Source organism: Dipodomys spectabilis, unplaced genomic scaffold (assembly GCF_019054845.1).
Source record: "Dipodomys spectabilis isolate Male_0828 unplaced genomic scaffold, ASM1905484v1 ptg000107l, whole genome shotgun sequence".
NCBI classification, from domain to species: Eukaryota; Metazoa; Chordata; class Mammalia; order Rodentia; family Heteromyidae; genus Dipodomys; species Dipodomys spectabilis.
Genome location: NW_024870784.1, coordinates 848,681 through 868,808, shown reverse-complemented (window position 1 = coordinate 868,808; position 20,128 = coordinate 848,681). Strand labels below are relative to the sequence as shown.

Sequence of the window (20,128 nt, the reverse complement as noted above, 5' to 3'; positions counted from 1 at the left end):
AGATTCCCAGCAAGATTGTGGTGCTCAGAATGAAGTTTCTTTCTCTGAGTGTACTAGGGTTTCCCCTGGGGGCCTCATGCTTGCTAGTACAGGGCTCTCCACTTGAGCCACATTGCTTTAGTAGGGTTTTGCCTTTTTCCCCCCTCTGGCCTCCTTGGACCATAATCCTCTTCCCTGTGCCTCCCAGGTGGCTGGGGTCACAGCATGTACCAATATGTCCAGAATATTGACTGAGATGGCAGTCTAGCCAGCTTTTTGCCCAAGCTGGTATCAAAACTCAGTCCTCTTGATCTTTGTCTCCTGAGTAGCTGAGATTATAGGCATGAGCTACTGTGCCCAGCCTGAGGAGGTTTAAAAAAAAAAAAAAGAAGTAAAAGTAAAAAATAATAATGAAAACTGGCACTGGTGGCTCACGCCTATAATCCTTGCTTCTCAGGAGGCTGAGATCTGAGGATAGTGTTTGAAGCTAGCCTGAACTTGGAATGTCCTTGAGACTTTTATTGCTAATAGAAGTACTCAGAAAAAGGCAGAATTGGGGCAGTGGCTCAAGTGATAGAGCACTGGTTTTGAGCTTGAGACAGTACCCCTGCCCTGAGTTCAAGCCCCAAGACCTGAAAAAATAAAAATAAAGAATAGAACGTTTTGTTTCATATTCTCCTAAATTAAGAAACTGCTCGCCTGAGGTGTTTCTTTCTTTGGTATTGTCAGAAGACAAGCCGCTCCTGTCTGAGAACTGATTGTTCCTTGAATTAATGGCTTCCCTTTTAACCTCGTGTGGGTCAGTTGTTAGTGCGTTGTACATTCCTTAGAATTCATTTCTCCCACTAGCTATCAGTTAGGCTTTGCCCATTGGTCAGTGCTGCCCTGAGGCCTTCCTGGGCCTTTTTCACTGGAGGCCACCAGTCCCGCAGTGGACAGGAAGGATCAATCCTGGAGTGGAATTCAGGGTGACTCTTGGAGCCTGACCCTTGAGCTTTTTGCCTGGCTACCCCATTTAGCCAAGGTTTCAGAGAGGTTTCTCTTCCTCTGGAATAGTGGACATGCCTCAGAGGGCTCACTTTTTCCTCTCCTGTGTCCTGGGTCCATGTTAGGTGTCTGTTGTAAGTGAAGCCTGGTTCTGGATGGCCTTGTGATGTCTACAACCACTCCAGTTCTGGGTCACCAGGACAGGGGCAACTTTCACTTAGTCTATAACACCGGCTTCCCAACAGACCCACCTTGGGCTCCGCCCACCTGACCAGCTTCTTTGGGACATTTGAGTCCGTGCTGAGGTACCGGGCCACCGTCTTGAGGGCATTTAAGGATATGGGCCGATTCACCGTGAACGAGATGGTGCTTTCCACCAAGGACGTCTTGGTCCTCTTGCACAAGTGGAGTCTCATCGAGAGAGACCTCAAGCTCCAAGAAGACCTGAGAGCAGCCATTGAGAAGTGCCAAGCCAGGGACCTGATGAGTAAGTGTCAGAACCACCGCAGCCCACCCACAGCAGCTGCCATCTCCCCTGCCTGAGCGGCGTTTCCAAAGCTCACGGGGAGGCCTGGCTTTGCCAGCAGCCCTGCTCTTAGAAGCTTTGAACTTTTAGGTTAAGGTCACTTGACCTGCCAACAGCAGGAGAGACTGACTTTGCCTCAGAGGTTTCAGTCCATGGTCACCTGCAGAAGGTCGTGCTCAGGGGAGCCGTGTAGAGCAGAGCCGTCGCCTCATAAGCACCAGGCAGACAGAAGGCAGCTTGGGGCAAGAAGCACTCCCCAGTGGCCTGCATGCTCTTCCTCCTCAGTGCCGCTTCCCAAGAACACACGAAGCGTGAACTCAGCACCTGGGCGCTGTTCATGGGTTTTTTCACCCAAGGCTGGCACTCTTCCACTTGACTCACGGCTCCACTTTTGGTGGGTTCTTTTGCTTATTAATTGGAGATGAGTCTCATGGACTTTCCTGCCTGGGCTGGCTTTGAACTGTGATCCTCAGATCTCAGCCTCCTGAGTAGTGAGGATTACAGACATAAGCCACCAGCGCCCCCGTAAGTCAGTAAGCCAGAGCCCTCTTGATCCAACCACTTCCCAGTAGATCAGCTTCTTAAACACTAATGCAGCAGGGACCAGTCCTTGAACATGGGAGCTTTGAGGGACATTTAGGATCCAAACTATAACACTAAATATCACACCATTTGCTTGTCATGGAGGTAGCTCATGACGAAAAGCTGCTTGTTTCCATATCATTTATACTATGGTGTCGAGAGAACAGACTGGACCCGGGCCTGCTGGACTCGGGCTGTAATGCTGCTGCCCACGGGTCTCTGTTGTGTGTGTATGTGTTGAGATGATGGCGGCGGGATGTGGAGGTAGGAGCTGGCTATATTGCTCAGACTTGTCTTAAATTCTGGTTTCAAGCAATCTCCTGCCTCAGCCTCCCACATACAGGAATAGTGGCAGGGGGGTTTGTGCCAGTGTTGTGAATAGCAGAGGATCTCTTGGAACAGTGCAGGGTGCCCAGGACCTAGGAGCCGCCCCTCTTTCTTTGAGGAGAACCAGTGGACATGGGAGACACAAGTCTCACTGCCTTTTTTCCCCTGCGTTTAACAGAAATGCTTAAGGATAAGAACAGGCCCGCCATGCCATCCCGAGCCAGAGGCCCTCGGCCCCGCAAGAAGAGACCTGTGGAGGCAGAAGAGATGGCCAACCCTGAGCTGGATGAATCTGGCTTGCGGACATGCAGGGACCTCGTGAGGTCCATACTGACCCACTGGGAGCCAGTGGTCCCCGGCCCCACTGAGGATCCCACAGACGGGGCTGGTCCCCAGAGTGAAGCACCAATCCCTATGTATACTGCTGTTTCCCTAGTGGTTAGCTGGGTGCTACGCTCGGTGGCCCAGTGCCCACTCAGCAGGACAGAGGCTGCCGGGCTCCTTGGCTGGCTCAAGAGCCACATTTTGCCACACCCAGTGGTGGTGGCCGACCTTCTCAAGGACAGTGCTGTGAAAAGCAGCATGTTTAAGCTGTATTGTCGCCTGTGCAGTGCTGAGGGGCTGACAGGGCCTGCGCAGGATGTGACCTGCCTGTTCAACACCGTCATGTTGCAGCTGGTGGAGGCCCAGGGCCGGGCAGAGGGCCCCTTCCACCCCGCCATGGAGGCCCTGTGCACTGCCTCTCTGAGTGGGAAGGATGAAGCCACACGAGGTACAAAAGCTCCAGAAATGTCTGGGGGAATGGGGAAGGGGAAACCTGTTCCTTAGCCTCCTCCAGTGTGGTGGGGTAGAGTGGTGGGCCTCACCATCATTCTGGTGCCTTTTGGCAACGAGTGTGAGGAAGAGGAAGTATGCCTCAATCATAGGATCATGTTATGGAAAAAGGCCCCTTGGGACCACAGAGAGTCCTTCAGGATTGCTTCCTGCAGAGCAGTACTGGGTGTTCCTTGGCCAGGCAATGTGCAAGCGAGCACACACCCATTCACACGTGCAGTCTGTGCAAGCCAGTCAGTTGGTGCTCTGAGTTGCCTGAGAAGTGCAGGGGAGAGGGAAGGAGTGAGTGGTACTGGCTTAGATGGATAGAAGAGCACTTGACTCCTTCCGTCCAGCAGGGTGAGGGATGGGGAGGGGCCGGCCAGCCAGCGGGGAAGGCGAACTCACCTGGAGCAGAGAATGACCTTCTGGTGTCTGGCCACAGCCAGGGATGGAGTGTGAGCCTGAGGGGCCTCTACCTCTTCCCCATACTGTTCGGACATTTAAATGACCTGGATGTGCTCACAGTTGGGCATGAGTGCTCAGACCAGGTAGGGACCTGACGTGCAGTCCTTTCTCCTTAAGATTTGCATACACTTATCAGAAGGCAGGTACATTTTTAAGTGAATAAAAAGATTGACATCAAAGTTAAGCAAGGCAAAGTTAGTTGGTCTTAACCGTAGACACTGCTGGGGATGCCACAGATCCCCAGGCCACTTAGCAAAGCCAGGATGCCTTGTGGGCAGGGTGAGGGCACGTCGTAACAGCCTTGTCTGTCTTCCTCAGCCTCCGCAGCCTTCCTGGTGTCTCTGTATGTGAAGGACGTCTGGCTGGAGGCCCCACGGCCAAACACCCTCTTAACCCACGTCCGCATGGTCTGTGAGACTGCAGAAGACGTGCCAGGTGGTGAGGAGGAGGCCATCATCGTTCTCTGCAAGGACCTGGCCACCTCGGCCTTAGAGGCTTGACACCCAGCTGGTGCCATTTCCCACCCTGCGGACCAGTGCCCAGGCACCAGGTTTGACAAGTTTGGCTGAGACAGCATTTTCAGAGAAGGTGTGAAATGACCAGTTCATGCATCAATTTGGTTTTTCAACAAGAAGAGTTGAAAGGACTATAACTAACTGATCAGTAAATAATAAGCTCAAGGAACCAAGTTGGACACCAGTGGCTCAGACCTGTAATCCTGTCTACTTGGGAGGATCTAAGGATCTCAGTTCACAGCCAACCTGGACAAGAAAGTCTGTGAGACTCTTACCTCCAACCAACCAGCAAATGGCCAGAAGTGGAGTTGTGGCTCAAGTAGTAGAGTATCACCCTTGAGCGAAAAAGCTAAGGGACAGCGCCTAGATGCTGAGTTCAAGCCTTAAGGCCAGCAATAAATTCTAAAATAGGACAAATAAACTCAAGGGGACTGTGTACCAAGTAGTCAGAGCTGTAAGGAATGTGGATACTTCAGGACCCCAACCCTATTCAGGGTTCAAGTAGGCAAAATCCTCTTCTCCAGTTGGTCTTCCTCCCAGGGGGATTCCTCAAGCTGTAGAATCTTGTGGGTTCTGAACAGACTCCTGACGTTAAAGCTAAAATCTAAGGGAGGAAAGTCTACCATAAAGAAGCCATAACAATATGTATGCCTCTGAATGAATTCCCACCAGTTTGCTGATTATCTTATTAAATCCAAGTGTGTTATGCTAACTCCTTAAAGTATAAAATGACCTGACTTCTGCTTTGAGAAGACAGTCTATATTATTGTTATATATCAAAGAGGGGATTTGCATTTTATAATACCTTGATAATAAATGTATAGTTTTATAAGACTTTTGTCTTTTTCTTTATGTTACTAGGCTATTTTCTTATTCCAGAGACATTATGTTTATAGGTCAGAATTTGACTTTTAAGGATCACACGCTAGTTGGGTACTGGTAGCTCACGCCTGTAATCCTAGTTACTCAAGAGACTGAGATCTGAGAATTGAGGGGCCAAGCCAGCCCAGTCTGAAAAATCTGTGAGATTCTTTTATTTCCTATTCACCTGCAAAAATCTGGAAATGGAGCTGTGGCTCAGTAGTAGAGTACCAGCCTTGAGCACAACAATGATCTTATGTTAGTAGGTATTGTCGCTGCTAACAGCACAGAATTTGATAGATGTAGGCTGGGAATGTGGCTTAGTGGTAGAGTGCTTACCTAGCAGGCATGAAGCCCTGGGTTCGATTTCTCAGTATCACGTAAATAGAAAATGCTGGAAGAGGCACTGTAGCTCAAGTGGTAGAGTGCTAGCCCTGAGCAAAAGAAACTCAGGAATAAAGCTCAGGTCCCCAGTTCAAGCCCCAGGACTGGCAAAAAAAAATTGGAGTTGAATCATACCTTCAGATTCTAGGTAGACTCACACCTATGCTGTCCCTGCAAAGGCCAAACTTCCCTTCTCCTTTTATGCTTTGTGTTGTGTGTTTATTGAGATACTCTCTTACAAGTCCCTTCTGACTAGTGTGCAGAGAGGGGGACTGAGTGACAGGGCAGGGACTGGGGCATGCAGTGTCACAGGCTCCAGCCCTCAACCATCTCCTTTGTTCTAACTCCCAAGGTACTGGGTGTGCCTACTCCTGCCACCCTCTAGCTAGACTGCCTTCAGTCATGGATCCTGGAGATGACATTGCCAGGCAGCTCTGTCCCAGTGCCCCGTGCAGCTTGTGACTTGACTCCCTTTGTCTTTCTGCAGAGCTTTCCTGGAGCTACCCAGGATGGAAACGAGTGGCCTCACAGGTGACAAGGACTTCCGTGCTGTGTTACAGCTTGGTTATTGGAGGACACATTATTACAGCAGCGTGGTCCTTTTTCTCCCTTGAGTTCTCCAGTCTTCTTCACCATCATCTTCCTTTCTATATCCCCGCCCCGACCATGGCAAAGCCATCCCTGCCTCTCACCCTGTGGAATTGTTCCATAGTCAATAGGGTAGACGTTTCATCCCACCAAGAATACAATGTACATTCAAGACTAATAAATGCAAAACGCTGAATTATAAACACAGCCTCCCTCCAGATCCACAGGTCCAAGTGTTCAACCAACTCCAGATGGAAAATACTTAAAAGAAAATATTGTATCAGTTTCAAACATGCAAACATTTTTTTTTTTATGGGTGCTAGGACTTAAACTCGGGGCTTCACATTTGTCACCTTGCTTTTTTGCTTAAGACTGGTGTTTTACCACTTGAACCACATCTCTATTTCTGGCTTGCTTTTTTTTTTTTTGCTGGTCCTGGGGGCTTGAACTTGGCCTGCATACTATTTCTAAGTCTCTTTGTGCTCAAGGCTAGCACTCTACCACTTGAGCCATAGCACCATTTCTAGCTTCTAAGTAGTTTATTGGAGATAAAAGTCTCACAAACTGTTCTGCCTGAGCTGGCTTCGAACTGTGACCCTTAGATCTCAGTTTCCTGAGTAGCTAGAATTACAGGTACCCAGCTACTTCTGACTTTCTGTTGGCTAATTGGGGATGACTGTCATGGACTTGCTTGCCCAGGCTGACTTTGAACCAGCATCCTCAGATCTCAGCCTCTTGAGTAGTTAGGATTACCGGTATGAGCCATCTGCATCTGGCACCAACTTGTTTTCTTGACATTTCTTCGACAACACAACTGTTTACCTAGCATTTATTCCATATTGCTTTCTGCAAGTAATCACAGATCCTGTGTGAACACTAGGTCTTTTTACAGAAAAGACTTGTGTGGCAGTGGACATCCTTGGAGGGTTCTAAAACATCCACATCCACATGTGGATCCTAAGGGACAACTGTGGCTTAAATATTGTGGCGGGAAAAGACAAGTTATTTTTTAAATAAACCCATCACTTCCCTACCTGAAAGCTGGTGGTGATACTTGTGGCTTTTTGGGTCCTGCAGCATGCAGCCATCTCACTCTCCTGGGCCGGGGCCGGGGCCTAAAGCTCTAGAGCTTCAGGACTGTGAGATCCCAGGTCACAGAAAGTAGCATCTAGAATGGGACACCACTCGGCCTATCGTCAGGACAGGCTGTTCACTTCTGCCACCCTCGGGCTGGAGGCAGAGATGTGATGTGGGTAAACTGGCCTGGCAGGGCAGATGCTGCCATGTCTCGAGCACTGGGTGTCCCTGGAAGATGTGTGGGAGTTTTGCGAGCATCCCCTGCATTCTAACAGGTGAGTGAGCAGAAAGTAAAGGTAAAGCTGAGTAAATACTCATTTTTAATGTATGTGTAGTTTATCTACCGACCTGTCTCAAAGTATAAGCAGGTTTAAAGCATGTGAAATAAAAGCAGCCACATCTGGAACAACTTCTCTAGGGGGCCTTGGCAAGCTTTTGCTGAAGACATGCGGCGTGTCTCCTTGTGGAGTGGTTCTTGGCGTGGTCACATTTTCTGTTACCTGTGAACAGCCTATGTCCTGGTTGGTTTGATTTCACCAGTTCATGCAGGTAAGACTGCTTTGCTGATGTCAGTTCTGTCTCCGAACTCAGCCCACCCAAGGCTTGTTTGTGACTTCAGCTGGTGCTATGCGGCCCCCCCATCCAGGACCTGTGTCCCAAGGAGAGCTGTGGGGACCACTGGAGGTGAGGCAGAGGGATTCTCCTGCTGTAGTCGCTGGCCAGCACCAGTCTCACTTAGCGGCTCCTCTGGTGTCCCCTGGGAAATGCTCCGGATACAGGAGGGGAGGTTGAGGCTGTGAGTCCATGAGCAGGTTTGGTGGTTCTGGGGATCACTCCTGTGGACCCAGGAAAGGCATTAAAGGAACTGGCTGAGGAAGAGTCCCTAGCTGAGGGCTTTCCTCTTCATCTTATGTCAGCTCTCCCCACCTTTCCAGAGCCCCCAGGGAAGGCCCAGAGAGCAGAGACCCCTGAGGAGGGTCAGCCCAGCTTGCAAAGGCGCCATTGCTGAGACAGCTGAGCGGTTTTATCATTCCCATACTCACCCATTCCCATCCACCTCCAGCCCTACATGACCTCCAACTTGCTTTCTCTCTGTCTGGATTTGATGATTCTGTACATTTCAGGGAAATGAAAGTCACAGGATGTATGGTCTTTTTTGTCTGACTTCTTTTACTTTGCATGATGTTTTGTTGTTGTTGTTTTTGTCAGTCATGGGGTTTGAACTCTGGGCCTGAGCGCTGTCCCTCAGCTCTTCAGCTCAAGGCAAGTGCTTTACCACTTGAGCTACAGCGCCACTTCCAGTTTTCTAGTGGCTTATTGGAGGTAAGAGTTTCACGGACTTTCCTGCCTGGGCTGGCTTTGAACCGTGATGCTTAGATCTCAGCCTCCTGAGTAGCTAGGATTACAGGTGTGAGCCACCGGTGCCTAGCTGTTTGAGGTTTTTAAATTTTTGTTTTATTTTTCTTTTTTCCATTTTTAGCACAATGATTTTTTTTTTTGGTCCCTTGTGGGGCTTGAACTCAGGGAGGCCTGGATGCTGTCCCTGAGCTTTCTTGCTCAAGGCTAGTGCTCTATCACTTTGAGCCACAGCACCATTTCTGGTTTTCTAGTGGATAATTGGAGATCAGAGTTTCATGGACTTTCCTGCTTGGGCTGGCTTTGAACTGCAATCCTCATATATCATCCTCCTAAGTAGCTAGGGTTACAGGTATGAGCCACTGGTGCCCAGTTTAGTACAAAGGCTTTTTTTTTTTTTTTTTTTTTTTGCCAGTCGTGGGGCTTGAACTCAGGGCCTGGGCACTGTCCCTAAGATTCTTTTGCTCAGGGCTAGCACTCTACCACTTGAACCAGCTTTTTCTGTTTATGTGGGACTGAGGAATCGATCCCAGGGCTTCATGCATGCTAGGCAAGCACTCTACCACTAAGCCACATTCCCAGCTCCTAGCACAATGTTTTTTTGGTTTATAATTATTTTTTTTTTGGTTGTGGGGCTTGAACTCTGTGCCTGGGCGCTGTTGCTGAGCTCTTCAGCTCAAGGCTAGCGCTCTACTACTTGAGCCACAGCGCCACTTCTGGTTTTCTGGTATTTAATTGGAGATAAGAGTCTCATGGACTTTCCTACTCAGTCTGGGTTTGAACCATGATCCTCAGATCTCAGCCTCCTGAGTAGCTAGGATTACAGGCGTGAGCCACCAGCGCCAGGCTTAGCACCATGTTTTTAGGCAGTCATACAACCTTAGGGAACCACCATCATATACATGGTTCTCTGGTGACAATCACGGTGTTAGATGGCACATGACTCTATGATGATGTAGCATGAATCAGTATGTCATAGTTGTTTTTAATTCCTCCTCTTCAGCATCTGAGTTGTCCAAATATTCCCTTTCCGACTCACCTTATCTGCAGGGTGCCTGGCCAGGACATGTAGAGCAGAATGAGGAAGAGGAGTACCACAAAAGCAGCCAGGCTCACCCAAAACGCAATGACGATGGAATCTGTGGGAGGAGCAGAACGGTTTCCATGTTGGCTTGATAGCAACATTAACCCAGCCCTCAGACCTCAGGGAATAGGGAGCCCCCAGCATTGCAGAACCAGAGCCATGCGTGGAGCTATTCTCTCTTCATTCAGCCTCTTAGCTGGGATTACTGGGAAGATTTTCCAGTCACAACCTTGGGAAGGAACAGGGAGACCAGGAAGTGGCTTTGGTCCAGAGCAGTTTAAGGTGTTATCTGTTGAGGGGAAATAGTGAGTGGAATTGTGTGGCTCCCCATAAATCAATGCCTGTCTGCTCTGCGGCTCAAAGGAAGAGTCCTAAGGATCAGTTTCCCTCCTTCCCTTTCTTACAGGTCAGGGAGAGGGACAGCCACCAGGACCCTTTGGAGGGCCAATGGAGCAGCCTTAGGGCCCCAAAAGAGACCTGGAGGAGGACGCATATGGTGAGGCCTTCTGTGGCCAGTGTACTCAGTAGGAGTAGGGAGGTAGAAAGAACTAGTGGCAGCTGGGCTGCTGGTGACTCACACCTATAATCCTAGTTACTCAAGAGGCTAAGATCTGGGAATGGTGGTTTGAAGACAGCCTGGGCAGAAAAGTCCACGAGACTCTTTTCTCCAATAAACTTCACAGAAAAAGTCAGAAGTGGTGCTGTGGCTCAAGTGGTAGAGTGCTAGCCTTGAGCAAAAGAAGCTCAGAGATAGAGCCCAGGCCCTGAGTACAAACCCTAGGACCAGCAAAAAAATAAAAATTAAAAAGGGCTAGTCCCTCTCTTTAAGGTACAAGGTGTCAGAAAGGACTAGCACTTTAAGTAGCCAACACTGACTGCATTTGTGCCTCCAAAGGGAACCAGAAAACACACTAAAGCTGGTCTTGGGATTCTGGATAGACGCTGACAGGTCAGGGGCTCTCTTCTCTGGGGCTTCAGATTGGGAACAAGTGGCTAGGGCTGCTCCACTACAGAGGTTTTCTTGGTGGTCACCTGTGGCTGTGAGCGCGAGGTCTCAGGCTCTTAATTCAAGTCTGCACTTAATGCAGAGCAGGTGGATGCCCTCAGGATAAGACGTCCAAGCTGGGAGAGGTTTGGCAGATGTTTGAGATTACACAAACAAGTACTTAGTAAAGCACCTTCTGCTGGCCAGGACATTGGCCTGGTCTTGTTTTAGCAAAGAAAGGTTTTGTGTTGTATCCAAACAAAAAATATACATATGAATGGGTAAAAAAATTGAACAAATGAACAACCATTCAAAGGAATAAGTGGGGGTTAGAGATTTATGAGTATCTAAGCAGAGAGGGAGGTGGCGTTCTGGGGGTGAAAATGGTACTTCAGTGCTCAGAATCCATGGCTCTTGGAGAGTCATGAGAGTATTAGCATTCTTGGATGCTCAAATCTCATATTTAACGCTGTAGTATCTGCATATAACCTACTCACATCCTCCTGTACTCTTGAAATCCTCTCGCAGTTACTTGTAACACTCAACACAGTGGGAATGCCAAGTAATAGTTGATATATTGTGTGTTGAATAAAGAAAAGAGTAAAATCTGTGCATTATGAATGCAATTTTTTTTCCAACTAATCTCTGCCCATGATTACTGAGTGCTGATTGTATTTGAGAAAAAGGTGCCATCTGTGTCCTCAGCTACAGATGGGTTGAAGCAAAAACGGGTCTTGTAAAAATTGATCTTGGGGCTGGGAATGTGGCTCAGTGGTAGAGTGCTTGCCTAGCCTGCATGAAGCCCCGGGTTCAATTCCTCAGTACCACATAAACAGAAAAAGCCAGGTGCTATGGCTCAAGTGGTAGAGCACTCTTCTTAAGCAAAAGAAGCTCAGGGACAGTGCCCAGGCCCTGAGTTCAAGCCCCAGGACTGGCAAAAAAAAAATTGATCTTGGATAAGTGAAGTGCTAGTGGTGCCCTAGGTCCTTAGGAGGCTGATTATCTGGAGCATTATGGTTTGACGCCAATCCAGGCAGAAAAGTTCAATAGACTCTATCCCCAAAATAACCAACAAAAGACTGGGGTTGGAGGCACGGTTCAGTGATAGAGCACCGGCTGGAAGGCAGAGGAGCAAAGACCCCAGGCCATATTTCCTGTCTGATCTTCCTGTTCCTCAGCTGAGAAACTGACAGTAAGTAGTTCTGGGCTCCTGAGAAGTGGAAAATGGAGTCCTTCTCTGTGTTCTAAGTTCAAGGACATCCTGTTTGTATGTATGTATGTATGTATGTATGTATGTATGTATGTATGTATGTGCTAGTGCAGGGGTTTGACTTCAAGGCTTCACACTTGCTCAGCTATTGTGCTCTTGAGCCACTCCTCCAATCTTGCTCTTCGCTAGTGAATGAGAGGAAGACTGTTTCTTGGACTTTTCAACCTAAATTGGCCTTTAACCTCAATCTTCCAGTTTTTTAGCCTCCCAAGTAGCTAGGATTACTTACAGGCGTGAGCCACCAGTCCCTACATCAAGATACCTCTAACCTTCTCAGCTTTCCTCGAATGAGAAAAGGCTCTCTCAGCACTCAGGGGTGAACCTTCAGTAAAAAAGGACAAAGCTATGATTCTTCTTCGAAGGAATATAATGATAGTGAATGTGTTGCATCGTTCCCCTCTTTCCACTCTCAGAGTTACAACTGTGTTATGACATTCAAGGTATAAGATAGTAGGTGCTTTGGGGAAATGTGGCTTGGGTTTTCTGCAGACATTAGTGCTCTTTTCTTCCCCATAAAAACTGGGAAGGGTTTCAGGTTCTTAGCGCTTAAGTTCTATTCTAAAGAAACAGCCTTGGGGCAGGGCAGCATGGAGCACACCTGTCACCGTACATTTACACTTGGGAGGCCGAGGCAGGAGGATTGTGACTTCAAGGCCAGCCATGGCTACATCGTAGTGAGATATTTTCAAACAGGAGGAGATGGAGGACCATTTTCATACACAGCAGATGTGACCCCTCCAAACTCACACTTGTCTGCTTTTCCCCATGTTCAGCAGGAAAGGAGGGGATGCCTTGCTTTGGATAAGTGAAATTTAACTTTTCTCAGACCCAAAAGACAAGCAGGAGTTATCAGTCCTTTTCTGTACTAAATTCACTATCCTCATGTTCTCTTGGGGGAAAAAAAAGACCAAGAAAATAAGTTTGTTTTTTCTTTTTTCCTCTTCTGCTGAACATTCACCCTGAGTACTCAGAACATTTTGTTCTGAGAACAAGAACTGTCATTCCTAGGTATCGGAACTGTTTTAACACCCACAGGCTTGTTTTTGTGAAAGGGAGCCCAGTCTGTGTTGACAATAGACTGATGTGTTTATGGAAAATATTCCCTAGCCCTTCCCTTCCTATTCTTTCCTCTTCCCTCTCCCCTCTTCTTCCTATCCTCCTCCTTCTTGCTCTCTTTCCCCTTTCTCCACTCCTTCCTTTTCTCCTCCTTTCTACTCTTTCTTTCCTTCCTTTCCCATTCACAATGGTGGACTATGGCCAGGCTTGGAAATACATTCCTACAATCCCAGCTACTCAGTTAGACTTGTAGTTAGAGACCAGCTCAGGCAAAAGTTAGTGAGCTCCTGTCTCAAAAACAAGCTGGGCATAGTCATTTACACTCGTAATCCTAGCTACTTTGGAGATAGAGGTAGGAGGATCGTGGTCCAAAACTGGTCCCAGGAAAAAGCACCAGAAAAGTTTCTGAACTATGAAACAGTTGAAACTGTTTTAAAAATGGTAGGGGGGGGGCTGGGAAGGTGGCTCAGTGGTAGAGCGCTTGCCTCGCATGCATGAGGCCCTGGGTTCAATTGCTCAGCACCACATAAGCAAAAAGAAAAAAGCCGGAAGTGGTGCTGTGGCTCAAGTGGTAGGGCACTAACCTTGAACTGAAGAGCTGAGGGACAGCGCCCAGGCCCAGAGTTCAGGCCCCACAACCAGACCAAAAAAAAAAAAAAATGGTAGAGGGGGGATTGGGGTGAATTTGATCAAGGTTTATAGCATAGTTGTATAGAAGTCTCACAATTAACTCTCTATGTACAAAGAATACATGCTAATAAAAACTAGTAGTAATATATAATAAAGTTCAGTGTTCAAAGAAGAAAGGAAGAAAAGGTTCTGTTATAATCTGTAGTACCAGCTCCTTGGGAGGTAGATTCAATACAATTATCTGAGCCCATGATTTTGAGGCCTTCCTGGACAATATAGTGAGATCTTATGCTTTTAAAATAAAAAAGAGCCAGGTGCCAGTGGCTCATGCCTGTAATCCTAGCTACTCAGGAGGCTAACATCTGAGGATCACGGTTCAAAGCCAGCCAGGGCAGGAAAGACTTTTCTCCAATTAACCACCAGAAAACTAGAGGTGGCACTGTGGCTCAAATGGTAGAGCACTCTCCTTGAGCTGAGGAGCTGAGGGACAGTGCCCTGGCCCAGAGTTCAAGCCCTGTGACCAACAAAAATACATACATACATACTTACATACATACATACATAAAAATAAAAAAACCTGGGCTGGTGGCTCAGGCCTGTAATCCTAGCTACCCTGGAGGCTGAGATCTGAGGGTCACTGTTCAAAGCCAGCCAGGCAGAAAAGTCTATGTGACTCTTATTTCCAATAAGGTAATTATTCAGATAAATTGCATGGATATTTACCCTTAACACACAACAGTGGAAGTTACTCAGTTTTTCCCTCCCTAAGGCCATTGTTTACAATAGCAAAATCCTAGAAGCACCCTAAATGTCCAGAGATACAAACTTCCAAAAAACCATGTTGCTATTTGCAATATCTTTGTGAAAGAACAGTGACATGAGGAAACAAGGTAGTGTTTGGTTGCTAGGGTTTGAGTACGGGGGATGATCCCCGTACTTTGGCTTTGAACCATAAAGTGAGCTCAGTCTTAGCCAGGTACTGGTGGCTCACATCTATAATCCCAGCTACTCAGGAGCTGAGATCTGAAGATCACCATTCAAAGCCAGCTTGGGTAGGAAAGTCCGTGAGGCAATTTCCTCCAATGAGCTACCAAAAAAAGCTGGAAGTGGAGTTGTGTCTCAAGTAGTATCTCCAATAAACTACCAAAACCCAAAACAAAACAATGCTCAGGGACAGTGGCCAGGCTCTATAAACTCAAGCTGTAGGACTGGCTCACGCGTGCGCACGCGCATGCGCGCGCGCACACGCGCGCGCACACACACACACACACACACACACACACACACACACACACACACGGGCAAGGAAAGAACAGGGAGAAAATGGCAGGCTAATTCACACACATTTCAAGCCGCACTCATTTATATCTGTGTGCGTCCTGGGCAGACTTGCTTGTTTGAAACATTTACTAAAACTAGAAAATGAATAAATAGAAAGCCAAGTGTGCCCAGTGGTTGCAGATAACTGGCTAGCTGGCTTGCCCCGCTCTGACTTACATTTGTTGGCTTTTAGCTTCTTCTCATCCACAGGAATGAGGTCCAAGTAGTCCAGGTAGTATTCATAGATATAGTATGGGACAGAGGCGTTGGTCCTGTTGGCCATGACTGCGGGCCTGGAAGCCAGCGTCTGGACAGCAGCTTCACATCTGGAGCTGGGCTGAGGCCCTGGAAAGAGGTTGCTCAACTGATTCCAGTAGGAATCACCCAAATGTGTCTATGGGTCTCCAGACACAAGGCCTGCCCACTTATGAGAGCTGGTTGGCTGGAAAGAAGGTCAGGGGGATGTGCCTGGCTAGTTCAGCACACGGCAGGACTTCCCAGGCTCTTCTTGATAAAACTCCAAGCCAAGCAGAGCTGACTGGCAGAAGAGTGGCCTCTCTGAGGAAGGCCAGGGGGCCAGGCACGCTGCCCAACAGAGCTAGAAAGGAAGATCACTTTGCTTTTAATACATGAGAAGTTAATAAAACCCTGCTGAAAGCTGAGTGCCCTTGGCTTACATTGAGGCAATGCTGGGTGCTATTAAGCAACCAGCAAATTCCTGGCTTAGATTCAGTATCTGAAGACAGAAGTTGAGGGATGCCGGGATGCCAGCCCTGACAGTGTAACCTTTCTTATGTACACATCACCAATGAATGACATCCAGAGCAGTCCATGGCTTCCGCTGATTACACCTCTCAGCTATTACCTAAGACCAAGCAGGCAACTTCATTTGTTCACATTGAAAAGTTGTTTATCTGGGCCAAGAGCCCACAGGACTGAGATCCTGGGAAAAAGGGCCAAGGGGCCATCTTTCATTGTGAGGAAGGTCTTCTGTCTCTAAGTTACACACTCACTCTTTTTCTAATATCTCACACACCATCAAGGGGAATATTCTGAATGCTGGAATGAGTGGGACCAAATGAAAGAAGAGCCCTGGGATTTTGCCTTTGGGAGTTAGGAGGCCAAAACACCCAGTGTCTATTTGTTTGTTTGGGATTCCCCACCCTCTTCCATAGCCCTATTTCCTAATGCTATTGGTTTAAGTCTACACTGCTGTCAATGATATGGTGACTGTCCATCTTCCCAGCTAACTTGAGCCCTGCTGATTTTGGTCAGGCCACTGGGTCAAAGTGCTGTGGGCAAGCTAGCTCTCCTTGCTCATTCAGTTGACTGGAGGGGTCGGGTGAGCCCTTGGGCTGACAAAGGGAGGAGCCAAAAGGTCCAATGGAAAGGCTAAGCCAACTCCTGTTCCCATTATACTTTGGACACCACATGAATTTGGAAAAATTTCTAGTTTTCTGTAGAACTGTAATGTCCACAATTTAGCTTCATCCCCCAGAATGTGTGTGCACAGTACACACACACACACACACACACACACACACACACACACACATCCATGTAACCATCACTCAGATGAAGATAGGAAGCATACCTAATATCTCAGACTCCTGATCAGCACCTCCACCCCAACTTAGTACCAAAGAAACTGTTATTCTGACTTCTGTCATCATAGTTTTGTCTATTTTTTTAACACAATATAAATGTAAGAATAAATACAGGGCTGGGAAGGTGGCTCAGTGGTAGAGCGCTTGCCTTGCATGCCTGAGGCCCTGGGTTCGATTCCTCAGCACCACATATGCAAAAAGAAAAAAGCCAGAACTGGCGCTGTGGCTCAAGTGGTAGAGCGCTAGCCTTGAGCTGAAGAGCTGAGGGACAGCGCCCAGGCCCAGAGTTCAGGCCCACGACCGGACCCAAAAAAAAAAGAATAAATACAACCTAGTATAAAAATCTTCTTTGTGTATGGAGCTTGAACTCAGGGCTTGGGCTCTGTCTCTGAGTTTCTTTTGCTCAAGGCTAGTACTCTCTACCACTTGAGCCACACCACCAGTTGTGGCTCTGAGCAATTTATCAGAAGTAAGTCTCACAGGCTTTTCTGCCTTGAGCTGAAGAGCTGAGGGACAGTGCCCAGGCTCAGAGGTCAGCCCCACTACTGACCCCCCCCAAAAAAAAAACTAAAAGAAAAACAAACAAACATGATCCTCAGATCTCAGCCTCCTGAGTAACTATGATTACAGGTATGAGCCACCAGTGCCCAGCTTTATAAAAATCTTTTGTATCTGGATTCTTTCAGTCAAGATGTTGCATCCTGCAGTCACTTATTATTTTTGTTTCTATACAGTATTGCATTATATAAATATCTTGCAGTTTATTGATCCAGTCTCCTATTTATTGCTGAACATATGGGTTGATTTCAGCTTGGAGTCATTATGAATAAAGCATCTGTGAACTTCTCTTTGTGTCTTCTTGGCCATAAGTGCTGATTTTCTCTTCGATATGAACTTGAAGACATAGGTCAAACATAGATTTTGCTTTAATAAATGCAGCTAACCAGTTTTGTATTCTCACAGCCAATGAATTTAGGTCAGATTTCTGTCACTACAGTACATACTTGAAACATTCAACTTAGGAAAAGGTTCTTGGCCCACATATCTGGATGTTTCAGTTTATCATTGGTAGCCCCTTGGCTTTTAGGGCTGTGGCAGAGCAAAGCTGCTTTCCTGATGGATAGAGAGGAAAAGAGAGAGGGAGCAGAGAGAGCTGGGATCCTATCATCACCTTTAAGAGCCAGCCTCCAGTGACCTACAGACCATAGACTCCACCTCTTAAAATTTCACTGGGAGCTGGTGGCTCACACCTGTAATCCTAGCTACTTAGGAGGCTGAGATCTGAGGATTGTAGTTCATAGCCAGCCCTGGTAGAAAACTCCATGAGATTCTTATCTCTAGTTAACCACCAGAAAACCAGAAGTGGCCCAGTGGCTCAAAGTGGTAGAGCACTACTAGCCTTGAACAAAGAAAAGGTCAGGGATAGTTCTCAGGCCCCAAGTTCAATCCCCCAAACCACTACAACCACCATCACCACCACCACCACCACTACCACCACCAGTAGCATCACATGGAGGATGAAGCCTCTAGCAAACACATGGGCCTTTGGGAAATACTTAAGATTCAAACCATAAAAACTGGGATTTAGCTCAGTGGCAAAGCATTTGCCTAGCAAGGGCAACATCCTGGATTCAATCCCCACTATCAAAACAGAACAGAAACAAAAATAGTTTTAAAAAAAACAAATAAAATCAAACAAGATCCAAACCATAGCAGGATATGTGGTAGATGGCCAAGGGCTACAGCCTTTCACCCTGTACTACCCCTCCCCTAGTGGTCTCTTACAAAAAATACTTAGGAGTATTTCTCCACCCCTTGAATGTGGAGTGGCCTTGTGACTTGTTCTGACTTTGAGTGGTTGACATAACCGTTTAGAATTTTGCAGGGCAGTGCCTTAGTATACAAGGCCTTGAGTTCAATTCCCAGCACTGAAAAAAAAAGTTAAGTTCCAGACCAAGGTCTTGGGAGGTCTTGCACTTTCCTTGAGCTCTGCCTAGTGACTGTGTAATAAGCAAAAGTCTGCTAGAAGACTTATGGCCAGTTAGGCAGTCAACAGCCAGCCAACCCCCAGGAGCTTAGCTGCCTTGCTGGCACACAGCTGACCTCAGGGCTGTGATTAAGCACAGTCCAAATGCAACGAACATCTAGCTGAGCCTGGCCTATGTCAGTAATCCACAGAACCATGAGATTTGGAGGTAAATGAATGGCCATTTTAGGTCACTAATATTGGGGTCATTTCTCACAGATCAAGAGGTAACATAAAATATCAGTATTCCTACTGCTCTAAATTTCCACATCTGTTGGTTTTAGTCCTTTCAATTACCAGCTATTTTTTTTTGAGTCATTTGTGGAGTTTGAACTCAGGGCCTAGATGCTGTCCCTGAGATCTTTTGCTCAAGGCTAGCACTCTACCACTTTGAGCCACAGCACCACTTCTGGTTTTCTGGTGTTTAATTGAAGAAGATTACAGGTGTGAACCATTGGAGTGCAGCTTCTGTCATATTTTTATTTTATTGTATTGTAAAGGGGATGTACAGAGGGATTACAGTTACATAAGTAAGGAAATGAGTACAATTCTTGTTGAACATTGTTACCTCTGTCATAGTTTGGTTTTTTAGTTTTTTGTTTTTGTTTTTTGCTGGTCATGGGGCCTAAACTCTGGTCCTGGGCACTGTCCCTCAGCTCTTCAGCTCAAGGCTAGGACTCTACTCCTTGAGCCATAGCGCCACTTCCGGCTTTTTCTGTTCATGTGGTGCTGAGGAATCGAACCCAGGGCCTCATGCATGCAAGACAAGCACTCTACCACTGAGCTACCTTCCCAGCCCCTCTGTCATAGTTTTAAAATTCACTTCTATACTTGATTTAACTTCTAGATACTTCTTAAAGTGCTTACAGAAAAAGAACATGCTTTGCCTACTGCTGTAACATCAGAACATGTTGATATTATCAATCAGATAAAAAGCTTCCTATGGTATTAATAAAAGAAAAACTTCATTCCTAACAATCGTAACCCAAGGCTGCAAAAAAGTCATAGTTGTATAGTATCTGTCAGTCAGTTTTATATATATAATTATGTATATTATATTATATATATTATATAGTATTATTATATAATAATATATATGATATTATTATATAATATTATATATTATATATATTATATAATATTATGAAAATGAAGTCCAGCCAAATGTGCTTTGACAATTTTGGTTAGCACAGATCCACTAGAGAAAAGATATAGTAGGGTAACTATTTAGAGGCACTGGAGAGTGACTGAAAGCTTCAGAAACGAAAGGAAAGTCAACACTGACTGAAAGGAACTACTCTTTATGAGATTTGTTTTTTCTTTTTTCCTTTCCTTTTTTTTTGTCAGTTATGGGGCTTGAACTCAGGGCCTGGGTGTTGAACTCTTTTTCTCAAGGCTAGCTCTCTACCACAGCTCAAGGTTTTCGAGTGGTTAATTGGAGAGAAGAGTCTCACAGGGATTTTTCTGCCTAAGCTAGCTTTGAGCTGCAATCCTCAGATCTCAGCCTCCTGAGTAGCCACTGGCACCTGGCTGTGAGATTTGTTTTCATATAGTGTCTTTCCTGAGTAGATACTTTGGTCATCACAGCACAAAACAGTATGACATCAAGTGGGAAACAAAGTTTTCATTGACTTGAGGAGTTAGCGGATAAAACTGGGAGCAGCAGAGTAGTTGGAAAGTAGAGGAG

At 46.7% G+C, this 20,128-nt stretch overlaps 2 protein-coding genes across 2 annotated transcripts in view; one reads left to right on the top strand and one right to left on the bottom strand.

Annotated features, from left to right (window-relative positions):
• Positions 1 to 4,446, top strand: part of Urb1 (URB1 ribosome biogenesis homolog) — a 62,682-nt gene extending 58,236 nt beyond the window's left edge. The window contains exons 37-39 of the mRNA XM_042687307.1: positions 1,212 to 1,453; positions 2,580 to 3,173; positions 4,001 to 4,446. Coding sequence (XP_042543241.1) covers positions 1,212 to 1,453; positions 2,580 to 3,173; positions 4,001 to 4,182 — 1,018 coding nt within the window. The 3' untranslated portion in view covers positions 4,183 to 4,446. The remainder of the gene's footprint in view (positions 1 to 1,211; positions 1,454 to 2,579; positions 3,174 to 4,000) is intronic.
• A 2,220-nt stretch (positions 4,447 to 6,666) lies between these two features.
• On the bottom strand, positions 6,667 to 15,165 carry LOC122114267 (melanocortin 2 receptor accessory protein). The gene is made up of 3 exons (XM_042687311.1): positions 14,986 to 15,165; positions 9,503 to 9,602; positions 6,667 to 7,943 (listed from the first exon to the last, which is right to left on the bottom strand). The coding sequence occupies exons 1-3, from the start codon at positions 15,089 to 15,091 to the stop codon at positions 7,733 to 7,735; spliced, it is 417 nt and encodes a 138-aa protein (XP_042543245.1). The 5' UTR covers positions 15,092 to 15,165; the 3' UTR covers positions 6,667 to 7,732.
• Positions 15,166 to 20,128: the final 4,963 nt, after the last annotated feature.

Excerpts from the sequence above, each read along its gene's own strand:
- LOC122114267 (XM_042687311.1), bottom strand. The coding sequence starts at position 15,091 with ATGGCCAACAGGACCAACGCCTCTGTCCCATACTATATCTATGAATAC. Across the intron at positions 9,603-14,985 it reads GAAGCTAAAAGCCAACAAAT|ATTCCATCGTCATTGCGTTT; the intron begins GTAAGTCAGAGC and ends CTCCTCCCACAG. Across the intron at positions 7,944-9,502 it reads CCAGGCACCCTGCAGATAAG|GAGTGATCCCCAGAACCACC; the intron begins GTGAGTCGGAAA and ends CTGGGTCCACAG.